The 21574-nt window shown below is 36.7% G+C and overlaps 1 protein-coding gene across 2 annotated transcripts in view; it reads left to right on the top strand.

Annotated features, from left to right (window-relative positions):
* Positions 1 to 21574, top strand: part of CLECL1 (C-type lectin like 1) — a 41252-nt gene that overhangs the window by 7001 nt on the left and 12677 nt on the right. Inside the window, exons 3-6 of one of the 2 annotated variants that reach the window (XM_036067269.2) lie at positions 1008 to 1106; positions 6008 to 6177; positions 12955 to 13067; positions 13651 to 14840. In XM_036067269.2, coding sequence (XP_035923162.1) covers positions 1008 to 1106; positions 6008 to 6177; positions 12955 to 13067; positions 13651 to 13765 — 497 coding nt within the window. In that variant the 3' untranslated portion in view covers positions 13766 to 14840. Of the gene's footprint in view, positions 1 to 1007; positions 1107 to 6007; positions 6178 to 12954; positions 13068 to 13650; positions 14841 to 21574 lie in introns of those variants that run through there. The other variant, XM_078075583.1, reaches the window with a different exon arrangement.

Raw genomic sequence — 21574 nt, 5'->3', positions numbered from 1 at the left:
GTGACTGTAAGACTGATGAATCACAGACCTGTACCCCTGAAACAAATAATACATTATATGTTAACTTAAAAATTAATTAATTAATTTTAAAAATATGAATGGCATTGGAAGTTACAAATAGATAGGCACTGTGGTAGAATTCTAGAACTAGAAAGAGCTAGAAGTCCAGGTCAAACCTCTAGTTGAGATGAACACCCTAAGCCCCAGAAAGATAAGTTATTTGACTAGTTTAACATAACCTATTGTCTAATTGCAGCTATAAAATTAAGGGAGAGGGAAGCAAAAATAATTAGAATGAAAAATCTCTTCTATATATTTTTTGTTAAGGTAATAGATTTGTTTGTTACTAAAATGACAGTTTTTTAATAAAATATATTTGTTTGTCACTAATACATCCATTACCAAAATACATTTTAAAGATTCAATTGCCTAATACACCCTATTTTGAAATTAAAAGTTGCCAAAGGTAATTTCAGTTAAAATTATAAAAAAAGATATTCATAAAAAAAGATACTTTCCTCTTTGGAGAAAAAGTACTCTGGGCTCACACAACCTATATGCAGCATTTACATGCAGAATCTTGAAAGAAACAGAATTATGAAACAAACCAAAGCATATAAAATCTTCCCCCTGAATCAGGTGACACTGGATATAATTTAACAATATCTCACTAAGCACAAACTATCCAAATGAAGCTTATGTCCACAGCTGGCTATTTTGTGTTTATTAAAATGAATATGAAAACTCCAGGAGAAAAATTAGGCGAATATCCCACTGGTCCCAGATCATATTTTTTTCATTTTTGCTAAAGTTGACATTAATAAAATTAATAAGAATGCAAAGGAAAGTTCAAATCTTGGAAAAATAGTGTTGTTTTTCCCCCTTAAATTTTTAATTATTTAACTTACTATAGAATTTCTACATTATTGAACTTTAGAGAGTCACTAGAACCCAATGGTTTTATGCTTTTTTATTTAATTAGGAAAATATGTTTCTTCTTTCATCAGTTACCCAGTTCAAATCTGCAAGACATAATACAGTGGAAAATGAATCAAAAGAGAAATTCTGTACTGGGGAAAATAAATCTAGAACAATCACCTCAACAGGTAACATTATTTTATATTGTCTGATTCCTGAGTAACCAGACATGTACAGTAGCATTGGTTTTACTGTAATATATCTGAAAAGAGAGATTCCTCTACCACTATAGAGGGATGGTTTAGATCATTGTTTTTTATGGACCCATTATAGTCCATGACAAAAATATTCAACGATCCAAGGCAAATGAAAAAAATGAGCTTATAAAGAGTTCTAGATTTTTGAAAAGGTATTTCATTGAAATAATTGCATTTTATTATTTTTATTTCTATTGGGGCATGTGCAAGTGCAGAATATAGTCAGAATATTTTCATTCTTAAAGTTCATGATTATACTATTTTTTTTTTCTTACCAGGTAATGTTATTACATGCAAAACAATTGTAAATGGTGATCTTATGTTAACCTTTCTCTTGCTCTCTCATATTTGCACACTTTTAAAAGTCAAGAAAACAATTATTTGGCCTTTCTGCTCTCTTTTTTTTCCAGTGGTTTTTATTACATTTTTAAATCTGTTAATTTAATTCTTAATTCCATATGAAAAACTATATACCATTCTTCTTTTGAACATCCAGGTGTAATTCTATTAGAAAGACTTACCAGTCCATAATGTAGAGTACATACAGATTCTGGGAATTCATTAAAACATTAAATTGGATTTGATATTTCCAAGCCCCCTTGACCACATTCTAAAACCTACCTGATACAACATATGTTCATTTTTTTCAACCTGTGTGACTATGAGGGCAAATTTTGTAAGACGTTATCCCCAAAGCAAAAGCGTTGCAGTGTACTGTACCTACGACAGAGGTGGTAGTAGTGGTATTAAATAAAACTCTAGCTTTAAGTTCTGTCAAGCTGGGTTTTTTTAAAGATTTTATTTATTTATTTGTCGGAGAGAGAGAGCTCACACAAGCAGGGGGAGCGGCAGGCAGAGGGAGAGAATCCTCAAGCGGACTCCAAGCACAGCTGGACCCAGGGCTCGATCTCACGATCCTGAGATCATGACCTGAGCTGAAACCAGGAGTCCAAGGCTTAACTGACTGAGCCACCTAGGCACCCCCAATGATCAGAGTTTTCAATCCTAAGAGCCTGTTAGCTCTTGATAGTGTCCTATTATCTGATCTTTTTTTTACTTATTCTTTTATTTTTTAAATAATTTAAAACATTATTATTTATGATACATATGATTTTTTAAATACCTAAAGTCTTTCATGACCACATCTGCTGTTTGTATTTCCTGCTATGTTGCATGTTTTTAAAAGTATTTGGTATATTTTTACTTTAATTTGAATGATTTCAGTTGATGGAATTGCTAAAAAAATATATTTTCTTGCAAAAATTATTTACATTTTCATCTGCAGGGAGGCAATGAGGAGCTAATGATTGGATGACTTGAGGCACTTTTGAAGACCCTGAACTAATCAGTCTCACTGACTCACTCCACCTTTTGGTGAATCCAAGGTTTAGTCTTATGACCCTAGCACTGATATAAATCATTAGCCTTGAGGGGAACCTTGCCTTATGAACTCACTTATGGAAACACTTCCGCATTCCACCTGTAGCTAAGTACCTCCCTTTAGCTATTTCCCTTATTTCTTACAAGCTAAGCAATATTTTTTAATCTAATTCTTTTAGGATCTAATTATCTTATAGCAAAACTATCTTCAGAAGAGAGTTTTTTCAACAGTGTGCCCTAACATTGGTATGTATTAAGGTTCTTGAGCTATAAAGATCCAGGTGGTTAATTGGTAGACTGTAGACTTTATTTATTTATCTTGCTATACTTTAGAAATTTTTTTTTAATATTCCATGATACAAAAATGGTTGGTACTATTTAGTCAAAGTAGCTACTATCAGAAATATAGAAGTGAAAATATAGTAGTTTCTTATTAAATATGTTCTTGAAAGTCTCGGTTGCATTGTTGCTGGGTCTTTAGTTATAATTACAGCATGTCTTTGGCATTATTGTCTGGAAAGGTTTGGATTTGGTTGTATTATATCAATCTAAAGAAGAACTGTACAAACGAGACAAGTGTGTGGACTTAATATTGAAAGCAAGAACAAAGGTCTTTTGAATGTACGTTGCTCACCTTACGCTTTTATTTTTACCCGTATGTTTGCCATTTCTGATGTTGTTCTTTCTTCAATATCAAAGTTTCCATTTATAAACATTTCCCATCAGCCTGAAGAACTTCCTTTAACATTCATTGTACTGACTATTTGATAATGAATCCTTTTAGTTTTCTTTTATCTGAAAGCGTCTTAAATTTGCCATGATTTTAAAAAGATATTTTCATTGGATATAGAATATTTTGTTGACAGTTATTTTTTTCCCTTAAACAATTTTTTTAAGTTTTTATTTAAATTCCAGTTAGTCAAAGTACAGTGTAGTATTAGTTTTGGGTGTACAATACAGTGATTTAACAATTCCATACAGTACCCGGTGCTTTATTCTCTATCACCTACTTCACTCATCCCCCTACCCACCTCCGTTCTGGTAACCATCAGTTTGTCCTCTATAGTTAAGAGTCTGTTTCTTAGTTTCCTTCAACAATTTAAAGATATTTTTCACTATATTCTGTTCCCCCATAATTCATGATGAAAATGAGGGTTTTTTTAAATAATCATATCCCTGTAAATGGCATGCAATTTTTCTCTGCTTTCAAGATTTTTCTCTTTGGTTTTAAGCAGTTTATTTCATTTTTACATATAATTTTCTTCATATTTATCCTGCTTAGGGTTTGATAAGCTTCTTGAAAGTATAAATTTATAAATTTAAATAATTTGGAGAAATTTTAGTTATTATCCTTTTTTTCCCTTATTTTCTCTTTCCTCTGGTTCTAGGACTTCAATTTCTTTTCTTTTTCCCTGTATTTTTTAAAAGATTTTATTTATTTATTTGTCAGAGAGAGAGAGCACAAGCAGGGGGAGCGGCAGGCAGAGGGAGAAGCAGGTCCCCCGCTGAGCAAGGAGCCCGATGTAGGACTCAATCCCAGGACCCTAGGATCATGACCTGAGCCAAAAGCAGATGCTTAACCCGCTGAGCCACCTAGACATCCCTAGGACTTCAATTTCATACATGTTAGATATTTTTATATTGTCCTGCAAATCTTTGAGACTCTACATTTTTTCCAACTTTTTTCCCCTGTTTTTTATATTGGACAATTTCAAGTTCACTAACCACTTTTTCTTCTAATTCTCTGCTTTTAAGCCAATCTAATGAAATTTTCATATCATGTATCTCTCAATTATAAATTTCATTTCTTAATGAAATTCAAAATTCTCTATTTCTTGGAAGTATCTTTTAATTGCAAGCGTATTTCCTTTTATGTACTTGAGCGTAGTTAGAACAGCTGCTTTAGAATATTTGGGGATAATTCTAATATCTGCATCATTTCCTGTTGGGCTGCATTGAATCCCTTCTCTTTTGAATTGGTCATATTTTCCTGGTTTTTCTTACATTAAGTGATTTGAGATTGTGCCCTGGACATTGTGAAAGTGATGCTAAGAAATTTAAGGATTCTGATGTACTTCTCCAAAAAAATGTTGATTTTTCCTATTTTAGCAGGAAGTTGGTATAGTTGGACTCAAATTTTAATTTCTATCTTTTGGGCACCAGCTCTAATCTCAAATCAGTTTTTCAATCCTTAGCTGGAATGTAACTTTCACATGCATCAGCCAGGAACTTGGAAAAATTTTAGCCATAGAACTTGGTGCACATCCTTTATGTTTTCTCATTTAAGGGATTCGCCCTTCATTTTTAGCATCTGTGGTTGCCCCAAACTCTGTTCTCTGGTATTTTAGGCTAGAAAGACTGCGGATTGGCTATTGAAGTTTTATTCACTCTACATGGCCTCCAACATTGGTCTATCTTAAGCTAAAATGTGTAAAAATGAGAAACTTTTGCTTTGCTACACCTATTTCAAGTGTCACTTTCCCTCCAAAATCTGCCTGCTTTTGTTCACGATTCAGTGGCTTCAGGTCATTGTGTGTGAATAGGTATGTGTGTGTTTTTAAAGGATATTTATTTGAGGGGCAGTAAAGTTTTGGTATATACAGGATGCCTCTGTGTCATCATTTAAATCTATTGGCAAATACTATAAATTAAAAACAACCCATTACAAGCACATTTTTGGATGTCAAGATCCTTTTGAGTATGGAAGGATCAATCTTTCTTGAGTTTTGGGGGCCACCTATTGCACAATTTTTGCCAAAGAAGAATTATTCCAGTGTGATATATAACTCCCAAAATGTCTGGTTCATTGGTGGATCACTAATTAAAATCTCTAATTTCTACTTTTCCTTTAAAATTTTTATCTCCCTGAAACTTGGACGTTCACTTATTGATCTTAGTGCATGGTACATTGTTTTGCTGATAGAGGACATGATATATTTTTTTATTATGTTATGTTAATCACCATACATTACATCATTAGTTTTTGATGTAGTGTTCCAGAACATGATATATTTTTAAGTGAATAATTTAAACAGAGAAAGAAAGGAAGAAAAAATGAATATACGCATGGTCCCAAGTCTGTTAATCTTTATTTTTTCCAAATCCACCTTGAGAAAACCACATACTTTTGTCAAAAAAAGCTTTAGACAAGGGTGCCTGAGTAGTTCAGTTGGTTAAGCATCTGCCTTCAGCTCAGGTTGTGATCCCGGGGTCCTGGGATCCAGCCCTGTGTCAGGCTCCCTGCTCAGCAGGGGAGTCTGCTTCTCCCTATCCTTTTGCCCCTGCTTGTGCTCTCTCTCTCTCTCTCACTCTCTTTCTCTCAAATAAATAAATAAAATCTAAAAAAAAAGCTTTAGACCATAACTTAACAAATTTTGAGAGGCTTTCATCAGTATACGGTATTAGGGATACAGTTCTGAGTTTCTTTTAATTACTTACCTTTTTCCTTCTAGTTTCTTTCAACTTTCCCACTGTTCATAAATCATGCCCCTCTAAAGACTGGAAGCTACATGGGGGAAAATGTTACTGGATTGCTGAAGATAAGAAATCTTGGGATGAAAGCAAAAATGACTGTGCCATGAAAAATTCACATCTCATGGTGATTCAAGACCTCATTGATATGGTGAGATATCAGACTTAGAGATTATAGCATCCTTCACATTTTCAATGCAGTTGTTGTGCTACATATTTGAAAATTTCTTTTTTTTAAGATTATTTATTTATTTATTTGTCAGAGAGAGAGCACAAGCAGGGGGAACGGCAGGCAGACAGGCAGAGCAGGCAAAGGGAGAAGCAAGCTCCGCACTCAGCAAGGAACCCCATGCAGGACTCGATCCCAGGACCCTGGGATCATGACCTGAGCCAAAGGCAGATGCTTAACTGACTGAGCCATCGAGGTGTCCCACATATTTCAAAATTTCTATGAAATAAATTTTAAACTTCATTGCTATTAACTACACAAATGTTGGTTGAATGAATCATTGAAATACAGGATTATTTTAGGCTTTTTGGGGGGAGCGCTATGGATTGGATGAATTCATTTGGTATTGTACATCTAAGTTCTTCTCCATAAGGGATCCCTACTGCTTACTAGATTCCATTTTAAAATGTAAGACTGTTAATATCTTACCTCATCACTCATGTTTATTGCAATGTTCCTGAGGGCTACAGTCAGATACCATGGTAGCTAAAATTAAGATGATATTGAAAAAAAGGAAATACAGAATAGTCCTCATTAACATTTCATTCTCCCTTGAGCAGAATACTTCACTAACTCTGGTTTAATTTAAATTGAAATTTTAATACATGAATGTTGGACACTAAACCTTTAATTAATAAAGCCAATATAAATGTTAATTTGCAAGTATCAAATAAGGGTATTCAGCATGAGGATTAGTATATTGGAATGACAAGTTATGTCAAAGGTTCCATTTCTGAAAACCCAATGACCAGCAGTGTTTTACAACCCTGTTTGAGTCATAACCATCTGAGGGAACAGCACAGCTATTGAAACTTCTGAAGAGAAAAAAAGTCTTCTGAGTTTCACAAGAATCCACCACAACAAGAAAAACAAAAACAGAAGTGAACTTCTTGCTGTAACCAGTGTAACCCCAAATCTCAAACTGTAAGACTATCAGATGCAGTTCAAATTGATTCAAATATGATCCAAATCCAGGATAGGTTAAGAGCTGAAGAGATCTGTTTTCTTCTCCAAGAGGTCAATTTTAAGACAAGAAAGGGGAAGCAGGTATAAACTGGAAAGCATCTCATGAGAATGCTCTGAAAGGGATAATCGTTGCATGGAGAAATCGTGCAATAAAAGATTTCACTCAGAAACTCATCTATTTCCTGCTCAACATCAAAGGGAAGGATGCTGAAAGGCAGAAAAGACATGTCTTCTAGGCGATTGATAAACCAGACTAGGGAGACCAGTAGACTAAGACAACATTTTTAAAAATTTTTTTATTTAAATTCAATTAAGTCAACATACAGTATATTATTAGTTTCAGGGATAGAATTTAGTGATTTATCAGTTGCATATAACACCCAGTGCTCATTACATCAAGTGCCCTCCTTAATGCCCATCACCCAGTTACCCATCCCCCCACCCACCTCTCCTCCAGCAACCCTGTTTGTTTAGAAACTTTCCTCTTCCTGTTTAGATTACCTCTCTCACATTTTTCCTAAACAAATGAATGGGCTACATGTAATCATTCTCTTTCATGGATAAATAAGAATCTGAAAGGAATCAGCATAGGATTTATGCATACATATTTCTGTTTCCAAACTTTTCCAAAAAAGACAAGTAAAACTCAGATAAAATATATATTATAGAAGAATAATTACTCCAAGAAACAGAGAATAATTTTCTAGCAAATACTTTTCCAGCTCTCAAATAAGATAAAATGAAAAAAAGAGAATTATTAGTCCTAGAATTCCCATGTGTCATCATATGGCAAAAAAGAAAGAAAGAAAAGAAAGTAGAAAGAGGAAGGAGAAAGAGGAGGAGGAAGGGGAAGAAGAAGAAGAAGAAAGTGAGAAAAAGAGGTATTTAAACAACAAAAACAGAAAAAAAAAACAAACAAAGTTTATAGCTTTCATTCCATGATGCAAAGATCTTGAAGAAATGTTACTACAACTTTCAAATGAGAAAGAGCGGCGTTAGCTTTAAATTGCCAATTTGTTTCAAATCTATTGGAGAGTTAAGTTTGCAGAACCAAAATCTATGTTGAAACAGGTACCTGTGGGAGAGAGAAGACACATCCCCACTTACTTGGGACACACAAATCAGACACCAGACATCAGAAAGAAGAGTTCTGTCAGAGTAATTGAAAAATGAGTTAAGTCTGAGTGTAAGTGGGCAAAACAGTTCTCCTGAGCCCTGCAGAAATTGGGGAATTCTACAGTCCTTTGAAGGCTTTTTTTTTTTTTTTTTCTGGAAATGCCACTGGTTCTCAAGATAGGAAAGAACCATGAGAAAGTGTCCATTGTGGTGCAGACCTGGGAGAAGAAAACAGCAATGATGCAGCAGTGGCAAGGAATCCCACCTAGATCCTTGTCCCCTGTCTGCTCTCTGCACTATGCAGCAACAGCTTTCATGTGTGTGTTGGTGAGAAGGACAGGTGCCCTTAGGGAACTGGTGAAACATCACTGCAGGTGCGAAAGAGCATTAGGGACAAAAGATATTCCTGTGGGAGGGGCACAAATACACGATGGGACCACAGCTACAGGCAGGGTAGGGGAGGCAGAAGGGAGAAAGCATGGAGAAGACACAGGGATGAGAGGCTGCCTAACACTGAGGCACAATCAGAACAAGCAAGACCACCACCTCAGCTGCCTTTCACTGTCACGCTAACAAGTTTCAGATAAGAAGTCAAGAACACTGCTGGGAGAGGGACAGAGGAGGAAGAAGAATGTGTGCAGAGATCTTCTCTGAGGCATGGTGCAGAGGGGAACCAAAACACTCAGGTCAAGGAGACGTGTCTCTGGTAAACAAACAAACAAAAACCACAAAACACAAAACACGAGATATCATTACAGGATTTGAAACCTGTGGGGCGTTGAGGGTAACCAGAGCAATGATAAATCGCAAACTCACCCCCATAATGATTAACTTAAACCCCACATTAAAGACCCAGGAGAAGGAACTCTGTGTTCATTTCTATCCACAAAACTATTTAACCCAGTCGCTACATGCTAGACAGCTTTCAACAATCAAGTACGAAGTAAAAAAAAAAAAGAAGAAGAAACAAGACACTCCCAAGAACAAGGAGGACTATTGCACAATGATGAAGGGGTTGTTGAGTTTGCCAGGGCTGCCATAACAAAGTACCACAAGTTTAATGATTTAAGCAACAGAGATTAATTTCTTGTGGTTCTGAAGGCTGCAAGTCCAAGATCAAGGTATTGGCAGGTTTTGTTTTTCATGATGACTCTCTCCTTGGCTTTCAGCTGACCACCTTTTTACTGTGTCCTCACATGGTCTTTCTTCTGTGTACATGCATCTGTGTCTCTCTGTGTGTCCAAATTTTCTTATAAGGACACCAATCAGATTGAATTAAGACCCATTCTAATAGCCCTCCTTTAGCGTAATGACCTCTTTAAAGCCTCTGACTTCAAATGCAGTTATATTTTGAAGTACTGGCAGTTAAGACTGCAACATATGAATTTTGGAGAGACACAATTCAGTCCATAATATTCCACTCTCTAGCCCCTGAATCTCATAACGGGGGTCAATTATATATGTATATGCAACAAGGTTAACACTGATAGAACTAAAAAGGGAAATGGAGAAATTCACAATTACAGTTGGAGTTGTCAACACTCCTCTTTGAGTAAAACAAGTCCAATAAATAAATAATTAACCTGAACAATACTATCAACCAATTCAACCGAACTAATCTTATAGAAAACTGTATCCAACAAAAGCAGAATACACATTTTTTTTCAATACACCTGGAACTTTCATGAAGACAGACCATATTTGGAGACCTAATAAACTTTAAAAAATTACAAATACAGATAAGATATTATACAAAACATGTCTCAGACCATAACAAAATTAAACTGGAAGTTAGGAACAGAGTAGTATTTGGAAAATTCCCAAATATTTGAAAATAACAACACACTTCTAAATAATGTATGGGTCAAAGAAGAAGTGGTCAGAAGAAAATTTTAAAACTATATTATGAATTGAATGAAAACAACATTTAATGTCAAAATTCACAGGTTTCAGCTTAAGCAGAGCTTAGAGGGAAACTTATAACCCTGAGTGATTACATTTGAAAAGAAGATAATGTAGAATCAATCATCTAAGTTTCTCTTTAAAAAAAAAAAAAAAAGACTAGAAAAAGAGCAAACTAGACCCAAAGCAAGCAGAAAAATGGAAGATGTACGTTACCAAATGTCAAGTCTTACAATAAAGCAAAATTAGTTCATATGGTGTAAAATTGGCAAAAGAGAGATATGTAGATCAGTGAAACTGAATCAAGATGCCAGAAATAGGCCTGCAAAATTTAGTCAACTGATTTTTCTGGCCATAGTGCCAAGATAACTCAATGGAAAAACACTATTCTCTCTCTTGTATGCCTAATGACTATTTATGTTCCTACAAACAGTTATGATATTTAGCATACGAGTTTGGCTGCAGGTGAGGGAGACCCAAAACCACTGTAGCTTATACAAGGTAGATGTGTACTTTGTTTATTGAATCTAAAACACTTTTAATTATAAGATGTAACAGTACACTTAAAAGCATCAGTACAATTAAAAAGCGAAAACAAAGCTCCCAATTAAACTGCTATAGATTGATGTTTCCAATTCCAAAGCATTAAAATAGGAGAAAAATCTGTCTATTCATATATGCAATAGGTCATGTCACTCACACTGTGATCCATACAGCTATGGATTTCTGGTCTCATCAGTAGGGTACTGTCCGTGTCTACCTATTTCCGGTTGATTCACCACCATGTCCACATTCTAGCCATCAGAAAAGAGGGAAATGACAAATAGAAGGATATAACCCTATCTTTCTTTTATTAATTTTATTTTATTATGTTATGTTAGTCATCACACCTTACATCATTAGTTTTTGATGTAGTGTTCCATGATTCATTGTTTGCGTATAACACCCAGTGCTCCATTCAATACGTGCCCTCCTTGAAACTCATCACCGGGCTAACCCATTCCCCCACCCTCCTCCCCTCTAAAATCGTCAATTTGTTTCTCAGAGTCCATAGTCTCTCATGGTTCTTCTCCCCCTCCGATTTCCCCCCCTTCATTTTCCCTTCCTACTATCTTTTTTTTTTTTAACATATAATATATTATTTGTTTCAGGGGTACAGGTCTGTGATTCATCAGTCTTACACAATTCACAGTGCTCACCATAACACATACCCTCCCCAATGTCTATCACCCAGCCACGCCATCCCTCCCACCCCCCACCACTCCAGCAACCCTCAGTTTGTTTCCTGAGATTAAGAATTTCTCATATCAGTGAGATCATATGATACTTGTCTTTCTCTGATTGACTTATTTCGCTTAGCATAATACCCTCTAGTTCCACGTCATTGCAAATTGCAAGATTTCGGGGTTTTTTGATGGCTGCATAATATTCTATTGTGTGTATATATATATATATATATATATATACACATACATATGTATATATATATATATATACACCACATCTTCTTTATCCACTCATCTGTTGATGGACATCTTGGCTCTTTCCATAGTTTGGTTATTGTGGACATTGCTGCTATAAACATTGGGGTGCACGTACCCCTTCGGATCACTACGTTTGTATCTTTGGGTATTGCTGGGCCATAGGCTAGCTCTATTTTCAACTTTTTGAGGAGGCTCCATACTGTTTTCTAGAGTTATAGCCCTACCTTTTAAATGTTTGATTAGAATTTCAGTATCATTTCCATTCTAATCCATTAGCCAGAAATTAGGTCAGTCACATTGTCACACTTAGCCAAAAGGGAGCCTGGGAAATGTAGCCTTCATTACGTCTAGCCATATATATTGCTTGGGGTTATATTACTATAGAAAAAAGAGATATTAAGAAAATTAAGATATTAAGATATTAAGAGATATTAAAAAGAGATATTAAGAAACTATGAACAGTATGTCTCACATCAGCTCAATATTGTTTTCTTTCTTTAATTTTCCCTGTATATTCCCCTCCTTCTATATATTATTTCATACTCATTTTTACAATAACCACTAACATTTATGTAATGAGAATTTATTATGTGCCAAGCAGTATATAATAATATTATTTAATAGCAAAACAATAGTAGCTCTTTAAAATAGGTACTGTAATAAATGAGTTGCAGAGATTGGGGAAAACAGCAGTAAAAAGATTTAATAACTGTGCAGAGATGCACAGTGGTAAATCATAGAACAGGGGCTCAAATTTGGAAGTTTGACTTCACAGTCTTAATATCTCCTGCAATCATACAAAATTCCACCTGACTGTCACCACGTTGCACTGCAGTAATTTGTCACTCTGCTGTGATCTGTTAGAAAAACATGAAGTAGGGGCACCTGGGTGGCTCAGTAGTTTAGGCATCTGCCTTCGGCTCAGGTCATGATCCCAGGGTCCCTGCTCAGCGGGAAGTCTGCTGCTTCTCCCTCTCCTTCCGCCTCTCCCCCCCAACTTGTGCTCGTGCTCTCTCTCTCTCTCCCAAATAAATAAATAAATAAATAGATAAAATCTTTTAATAAGAAGAAAAAAAAGAAAAGAAAAATGTGATGTATGTCTTACCTGTCCATTCCCTGCTTCTAGTTCAGGACCAAGCACATACAAGTTTCGCTAGAGATACATATATATATATATATTTTGTATCTGTTAGAATCAGTTGTTTGTTGTAACATTTCCTGTTCTATTTAGAGTTTCCTGTGGCGGTACCTAAATACTTCAGTGTTTTACTGGATTGGCTTAACTATTCCACCTGGAGGGCAATCATGGACCTGGGTAGATAACAACCCTTTCGACTCCCATCTGTGAGTTTATTGTATTTCAGCTTTCTTGCAGTTTTAATCCCATATTGTGTGACAAGAAAGAGTCATCTGATGTTGTTGGAAACAGGTATAAATTTCCTGACCGACTCATATGATCTGATAAATATATGTATAGAATGGTCTACTCAGAAAGTTGAGAAACAAAAGAAATCTCACTCCACCCACTCAGAAGATTTAGGTGTGAAATAGGGCTTGCCGATAGTGTCTTTTCATTTGATCATCTTATTTAAGAGGTAAATTGACAAATGTAAAATCTCTTATAAGAACCCAATTCAGTTTACAAAATATAAATTTCTGCTCATTTCAATACTTTTTAAATGAGCAAACCAGAGGTGCCCTTTTAGCATCATCCATATACATCTCTGACTAATCATCATTAGCTATTAAGTTCTCTTGAGAAATAAAACTGAGGGTAGGAAGAATCACTTTACCCATCATAGTGTGTATTGTTTCAGTTGTTTTCATGATCATATTTTTATTTTAAAAATTGGAAAGTATTTTCTGAGGCCCTCTTTAGTCTCTGGACATAAGCTGATTTAAAGATAAGCATTTTCTTTCCTTATAGGTTTTCAATTGAAGAAAAACGGAGAACCCGGAGCATGAAATGTGCCCAGGTGTCTCATAGTAAGGTAGCCAGCCAAAACTGTGAGCAAAATGATCAGTGGATTTGTCAACTCTAATTCACGCTGCAGAAAATCAGTCTCCATTTCTCTGACTGAGAGATGCCACATGAAGTTTGATGTCAGACTATATCAAAGTCCAGAGGGCTGTGGGGGGGGGGGGGGCACACGCACATTTCCTAGTGCTTATTTGACATATCAAATCTAAAATCTCAAAGGCATTTCAAACTCAGCGTGTGAAAATAATTCATTAACTTTCCTCACAAAAGGAACAACCCTCTAGTACTTGGCCTCTCAGTCAATAGCACGCCACACAAGAAATTACACAACCTATAAACCAGCTGTCTCATCACCACCCTCTCTCTGGCCCACACTTCCGGGCAGTTCTCCACTCTGCCTCTCACAAAACCAAGTCTTGTCACCTTTTTTACTAAATATCTCTCAAATCTGACCTCTTCTCTTTATCGCTTTCACAATCTTAATAGCAAAGAATTAAAATGTTAAATAACTGCCATAACAGGGTCTTCCTGTTCTATTCCTAACCCATTTCAATTATTCTCTGACATGTAACCTAGGTGATATTTAAAAACTATGTATACTAAAAATACAACCCTTCTTCTGAAAAACACTTTAACATCTTTCTTAAAATAACACCAAACTCCATAACACAGCTTAGAAATCCCTTGTCAGGTCTAATCCTTGCTTACTTAATCAGTGTCTGTCTACACAAAACTTACTTCAGCTCCCAGCACCACAACCACATTAGACTAAACTTCAAGAACTCATACAAAATTTTACCACACTGCATTACAGACATTTTCCCTATACCTGGAATTCTCTTTTCTCTCTTCTCCATCAAGTGAACCCTCAAACATTCTCTCTGTATAAGCTGAGTTTTTAAAGACCCTTCCTTGAGCTCCATGACAAGGTCATATATCCCAACATTAGAGTCCCCTCCCCAGCACTTATCACATTTTTGGTCTTACATATGTCAGTCTTTGAGTGAATATTTGATTAATGTTCTCCACCCTCACCTGACTGTAAATTACATAAAGTTTCAATATCTATTTTTGTATTTCTAGTGCCTTTTAAAGTGTCTAGCACATAATAAATACTCGAAAGATTATTTACTATATTAAGTTTTCTCTAAGTGATCACAGAAGTAAAATACTGATGAGTGGCTGGGGAGATAGGCTACAAAAGAAACAGACTCAGACAATGGAGGCTCAATTGGTAGGTCATTGAGTGCCAGGGGAAAACTGAAGAATTGTTCTGTGTGGGTGACTGATATTGGAAAGAGAATCCTATAAATGCCAAGGGAGTTTATAGGAAGGGTTAAATGCTTCAGAGACAAACTTTTTTTTGTGATGTTTATGCTCACCTCTTTATGGTGATCATATCCTTACAAGTTTTCTTGCACATCATATCATAACACGACAAACCAACTTGTGTATGTTGAGTTGGACAGTTATATAAACTGATGGGTAAAGCATTTGTCTTATGGCATGTTGGCACTACAGTCCAGCAAAAAAAAAAAAAAGTTTCATTTTATGAGCCCGGTAGTGTTTATAAAACTATAAGAATATCTATTAGCCTGATTTTCAGAAAAACTACTTGAAAACACAATCTCGAGGGACAATAATCAACAAGGAGTTGCTGTGTACAGGGGATAGACACAAAAATACCTAACACTGGGTGGCTCAGTCTGTTAAGCATCTGCCTTTGACTCAGGTCATGATCCCGGGGTCCTGGGAACGAGCCTCACATTAGGCTCTCTGCTCAGCGGGAGTCTGCCTCTCCCTCTGTGCTTCCCCTCTCCTTCTCTCTCTCTCAAATAAGTAAAATCTTAAAAAAAAAAAAAAATACCTTACACTTTGTGCTGCAAGTGGTCTACAAAGGTCTTGGAATTCAGACACAGCTGATGACAGTGCAGGTACTCTGGTTTGCATTCCTTCACTGAAGGGCATGGGCTGGTGGTGTTTCCTGCTCATGTGATTCTAGGGTAGAGTCTAGCAAGTGATTCCTTGGTGGTCCCAGAATAATTTGTTTGGTAATCTTGCCTCAGATATTTTGGAAATGATCCCTTCTTATTTTCTTTCTCCTCTCAAATTTGGAAATCCATTCTTTTTTTTACATATGTGTCCAGGAGTTCTTGGATTATAGTCTTCAGGAGATAGAAGCTATTGGCATCCACATGCCTAGCTGTAGCTTCTTCCCAGGGAGAAGTCTCTGATGGATGAAGAAAACAGGCAGACCTGTGAGGCAGAACTAAGCCACAACTTCATTCATCATTTGACCTCTTTATGCCCCTACTCTGATCAGTATAATACAATGACGGTTTGGGTCTCCTGAAATTAGTATCCATTCAGAGCTACTGCCCAGCAACTCCTCCAAAGTCTTATTATTTCTCTTTCCTCAATGCATAGTCATCCATGTTAATGGTCATAGATCTTTTTAGGGAAGAGTGGGGAAAAGATGAGCTATATAATTTTTTTTTTCTGTTTAAAAGAGTTCTTTCTCAAAGACTTGCCCCCCCACTTGGAATTAAAGATATTCTGGGTCTGTAAAATGGCTCAAGTCAGGAAATTAACTGAAGGAACATGATCTTTTATGTATAGAATTCAGGTTAGACTTCTATTCACTTAACCTAGAACCCATCTACTTAAGGGAGGGAATTACAGTTGCTTCAAGCAAAGCAAGGTTAACCTCCTCAGATGGGGGTGAAAGGGCTACATTTGCTGGCAAAAAAGACTCAACAAAATTTAGGGTTCCATGTCCCTAGCTTGATTAGAATCTTCCTATATATCCCCATTCCAGTTCTCAAGATCTCAATCCTTCCCAATTGGTGCCCTCACTTTAACAGAAGACATTTTGCAATGCTGAAAATCCAGAACTTCCCTCTCTTCAGTTCCTCACAATGCTGCTAACAGTAGTTTCATCTTTAGGGCAAATTCCCTGAAAAATATCCAGCTATATCTAGGAACTTTCTAGCTTGTCTCTGACAATTTTATCTGATAACAAAAACAAGCAGTTCAGACTCTCTCCAGCAGACGGAGCCATTAAACAAACGTGTTCTTAGGGAGACCTCATTAGAAAACTGCCGCATTTCTTATGGTGTTCTGAGATATTGACAGCAGCTGTTAACATCAGTAACTGACTTACTACAGCTTACTGATAAGAAAGGAAAAAGAAAAAAGGTGCAATTAGTAGACACCATACAAAAAACATAGGGAATGAAAGAAAACCCTGACCACAGCAGAGGCAAATTGATATGGAGGTGAGAGCATACAAGTAGGAGCTGACCTGTCTTCAGAGCTTAGTGACACCTTGTGGTCTCTGGTGATTCTCAGGAATCACAGGAGGGAAGTATGCGTGCAATTCCTAGGGAATGAGGGTGGGAGGCATTAAAAGGAAATTTTAAGGTCCCTGCAGCCAAGCAAGCTGTCTACCGATATCTCTGGAACAAAACCTGTACCTAGAAACTAAAAGCTGAGCTATATGAAGATTCACAATGAATCATCAGATCACTGTTCCTCTCCACAATGCATTTGATTCCTTGTACAGCCCAATCAAATAGTTAAATTAGCCTTAATTTTTTTTGGGGGGGGGGAGCATGGAAACATATAAGCAAATCACTATTAACACATCTCATTTTTTCAGTTTCCATTAACCAGAGAATCATAGCACCCCACTCTAAATACAGAAGTGAACCATAAAACTGACACAGACTGTTTGATAAGAACGGTGGCAACAGAACCAGGACAGTAAATCTGAAATATACCATTTGGGGGAATAAGGAAGAAAAATCAGGGCACTACAAGATCAACATGAATACTAAAAATGGGATGCTTCTGTGAAAAAAAAAATTGACTACAGAGATATGAGTTAAAATTAATTTCATCAGGATGCTTAGAAGAGTTGAAATGAACAGGATCTCTGATGTAAATTGAACAAATGCAAAATAATCCCAAATTTGCTTTAAACAGCTCACTCTCTTTGGTCCCCTATTTGAATGCTAAAAAGTCTCCACTTAAACAGTAGGTACTACTTGTTGAACATAGTTCTAAGGTGCTTTAAAAATTTTAAATATATTTGAACCTCATCAAAAATCTGCTAGGTAGGGGCACATGTGTCGCTCTGTCGATTAAGTATCCAACTCTTGATTTCAGCTCAGGTCATAATCTCAGGGTGGTGAGATTGAGCCCCGTATTGGGCTCCACAGTCAGAGCAGAGTCTACTTAAGATACTCTCTCCCTCCCATCTATGAAAAACCCACAGTGAATATCATTCTCAATGGGGAAAAACTGAGAGCATTTCCCCCTAAGGTCAGGAACACGGCAGGGATGTCCACTATCACCACTGCTATTCAACATAGTATTAGAATCCTAGCCACAGCAATCAGACAACAAAAAGAAATAAAAGACATCCAAATCGGCAAAGAAGAAGTCAAACTCTCACTCTTGGCAGATGATATGATATTTTATGTGGAAAACCGAAAAGACTCCAGCCCAAAACTGCTAGAACTCATACAGGAATTCAGTAAAGCGGCAGGATATAAAATCAATGCACAGAAATCAGTGGCATTCCTATACACCAAAAACAAGACAGAGGAAGGAGAAATTAAAGAGTCGATCCCATTTGCAACTGCACCCAAAACCATAAGATACCTAGGAATAAATCTAACCAAAGAGGCAAAGGATCTGTACTCAGAAAACTATAAAATACTCATGAAAGAAATTGAGGAAGACACAAAGAAATGGAAAAATGTTCCATGCTCATGGATTGGAAGAACAAATATTGTGAAGCTGTCAATCCTACCTAGAGCAATCTACACATTCAATGCAATCCCCATCAAAATACCATCCACTTTTTTCAAAGAAATGGAACAAATAATCCTAAAATTTGTATGGAACCAGAAAAGACCCCGAATAACCAGAGGAATGTTGAAAAAGAAAAGCAAAGCTGGTGGCATCACAATTCCGGACTTCCAGCTCTATTACAAAGCTGTCATCATCAAGACTGTATGGTACTGGCACAAAAACAGACACAGAGATCAATGGAACAGAATAGAGAGCCCAGAAATGGACCCTCAACTCTGTGGTCAACTAATCTTCGACAAAGCAGGAAAGAATGTCCAATGGAAAAAAGACAGTCTCTTCAACAAATGGTGTTGGGAAAATTGGACAGCCACATGCAGAAGAATGAAACTGGACCATTTCCTTACACCACACAAAAATAGACTCAAATGGTTGAAAGACGTAAATGTGAGACAGGAGTCCATCAAAATCCTAAAGGAGAACATAGGCAGCAACCTCTTTGCCCTCAGCCACAGCAACTTCTTCCTAGAAACATCACCAAAGGCAAGGGAAGCAAGGGCAAAAATGAACTATTGGGACTTCATCAAGATAAAAAGCTTTTGCACAGCAAAAGAAACAGTCAACAAAACCAAAAGACAACGGACAGAATGGAAGAAGATATTTGCAAATGACATATCAGATAAAGGGCTAGTATCCAAAATCTATAAAGAACTTATCAAACTCAACACTGACAGAACAAATGATCCAATCAAGAAATGGGCAAGAAGACATGAACAGACATTTTTCCAAAGAAGACATCCAAATGGCCAACAGACACATGAAAAAGTACTCAACATCGCTTGGCGTCAGGGAAATCCAAATCAAAACCTCAATGAGATACCACCTCACACCAGTCAGAATGGCTAAAATTAACAAGTCAGGAAACGACAGATGTTGGCGGGGTTGCGGAGAAAGGGGAACCCTCCTACACTGTTGGTGGGAATGCAAGCTGGTGCAGCCCCTCTGGAAAACAGTATGGAGGTTCCTCAAAAAGTTGAAAATAGAGCTACCCTATGACCCAGCAATTGCACTACTGGGTATTTACCCCAAAGATACAAATATAGGGATCCGAAGGGGTATGTGCACCCCACTGTTTATAGCAGCCATGTCCACAATAGCCAAACTATGGAAAGAGCCAAGATGTCCATCAACAGATGAATGGATAAAGAAGATGTGGTATATATATACAATGGAATATTATGCAGCCATCAAAAGGAATGAAATCTTGCCATTTGCAATGACGTGGATGGAACGTATTATGCTGAGCAAGATAAGTCAACCAGAGAAAGACATGTATCATATGACCTCACTGATATGAGGAATTCTTAATCTCAGGAAACAAATTGAGGGTTGCTGGGTGATAGACATTGGGTAGGGTATGGGGTGGCTGGGTGATAGACATTGGGGAGGGTATGTGCTATGGTGAGTGCTGTGAATTGTGTAAGACTGTTGAATCACAGACCTGTACCTCTGAAACAAATAATACATTATATGCTAAAAAAAAAAAAGAAGATAGTAGGAAGGGAAAAATGAAGGGGGAGGAAATTGGAGGAAGAGATGAACCATGAGAGACTATGGACTCTGAGAAACAAACTGAGGGTTCTAGAGGGGAAGTGGGTATGGGAATGGATTAGCCTGGTGATGGGTATTAAAGAGGGCACGTATTGGGGCACCTGGGTGGCTCAGATGGTTAAGCGTCTGCCTTTGGTTCAGGTCATGATCTCAGGGTCCTGGGATTGAGCCCCGCATTGGGCTCCTTGCTCAGCGGGGAGTCTGCTTCTCCCCCTCCCTCTGCTTCTCCCCCCATGCTCTCTCTCTCTCTCTCTGTATCTCTGTTTCTCGAATGAATAAATAAAAAAATCTATACAAAAATAAAAAAATAAAGAGGGCACATATTGAATGGAGCACTGGGTGTTATACGCAAACAATGAATCATGGAACGCTACATCAAAAACTAGTGATGTAATATATGGTGATTAACATAACATAATTAAATAAAACATAAAATAAATAAAAATAAAACAAAAAACAACAACAAAAAAAGATATTCTCTCCCTCTCCCTCTTGCCCCACCCCCCACTCTCTTACTCTCAAATAAACAAATCTTAAAAAAAAAAAAAAAAGCTAGGTAGACACAGTTATGATTCTCATTTTAAAGATGGAGAAACATCATTCTGGAGAATCTGAGTAAATTTTACAAAATCTCACCTCTAGTAAGTGGAAGAGTGGAAATTTAATCTCAGGTAATCTGATTTCAGAGTCCATGCTTAACTATTCAGTTATATTGCATCTAAGGGCCAGATAGGAAAGTTAGCTGAGTAAAGATGAGAGCTATGGGGACTGTGGTGAACTTGAGTGGACCTTCAAAATTAGTATTGGTATTTTCTACTTAAACGTCCTGTGTGACAAAAATCCTCTAATCGTAAACCAAATACCCTGGCTGTCCATGATATGAAGTCTGCCTTGGACCAGCATTATATAAACTTGATCATAAACATCACACATATGTCTTAGCCCAGAAATATTCACAATATCAATCATTAATTCTCTTAGTCCTGAAGGAACCACCTGTGTTTTGGTGACAGCGTGTCAACCAAATAAAAGTTTGCCCGTGATCTAACATACCTCAATACGGAAAAGTTCATGTAAGAGACGCACTTTTGAGTATTAGAAAAACTAATTTCACAACCCCTAAGGAATTGATATGTTCCATAATTTTAATAGTGAGAACCATATAAATAATCACGCTTTCCTCTCACTTCTAGCTACCGGAAATCTCAGTTAGTTCTGGCTATCAGAAAGCTCAGAGTTAGATTCAGTATTAAATAATCACGAGTTTAACCTAGTTTTATGGCAATATATTAAGTTGCTTCCCTTTCTTTGATCCCGTTAATAAATGAATATTTCTTTAAGTGTATATATTTTTATAAATCAACTCTAAAATAAATTTTGGTCAAAATAAATATATTTTTTGTTTGTTTTATTTATTGTGTTCGAGGCAACTCCAGGATAT

Source organism: Halichoerus grypus, chromosome 6 (genome assembly GCF_964656455.1).
Source record: "Halichoerus grypus chromosome 6, mHalGry1.hap1.1, whole genome shotgun sequence".
Classification (NCBI taxonomy): Eukaryota; Metazoa; Chordata; class Mammalia; order Carnivora; family Phocidae; genus Halichoerus; species Halichoerus grypus.
This window is presented reverse-complemented; position numbering and strand designations above follow the sequence as displayed.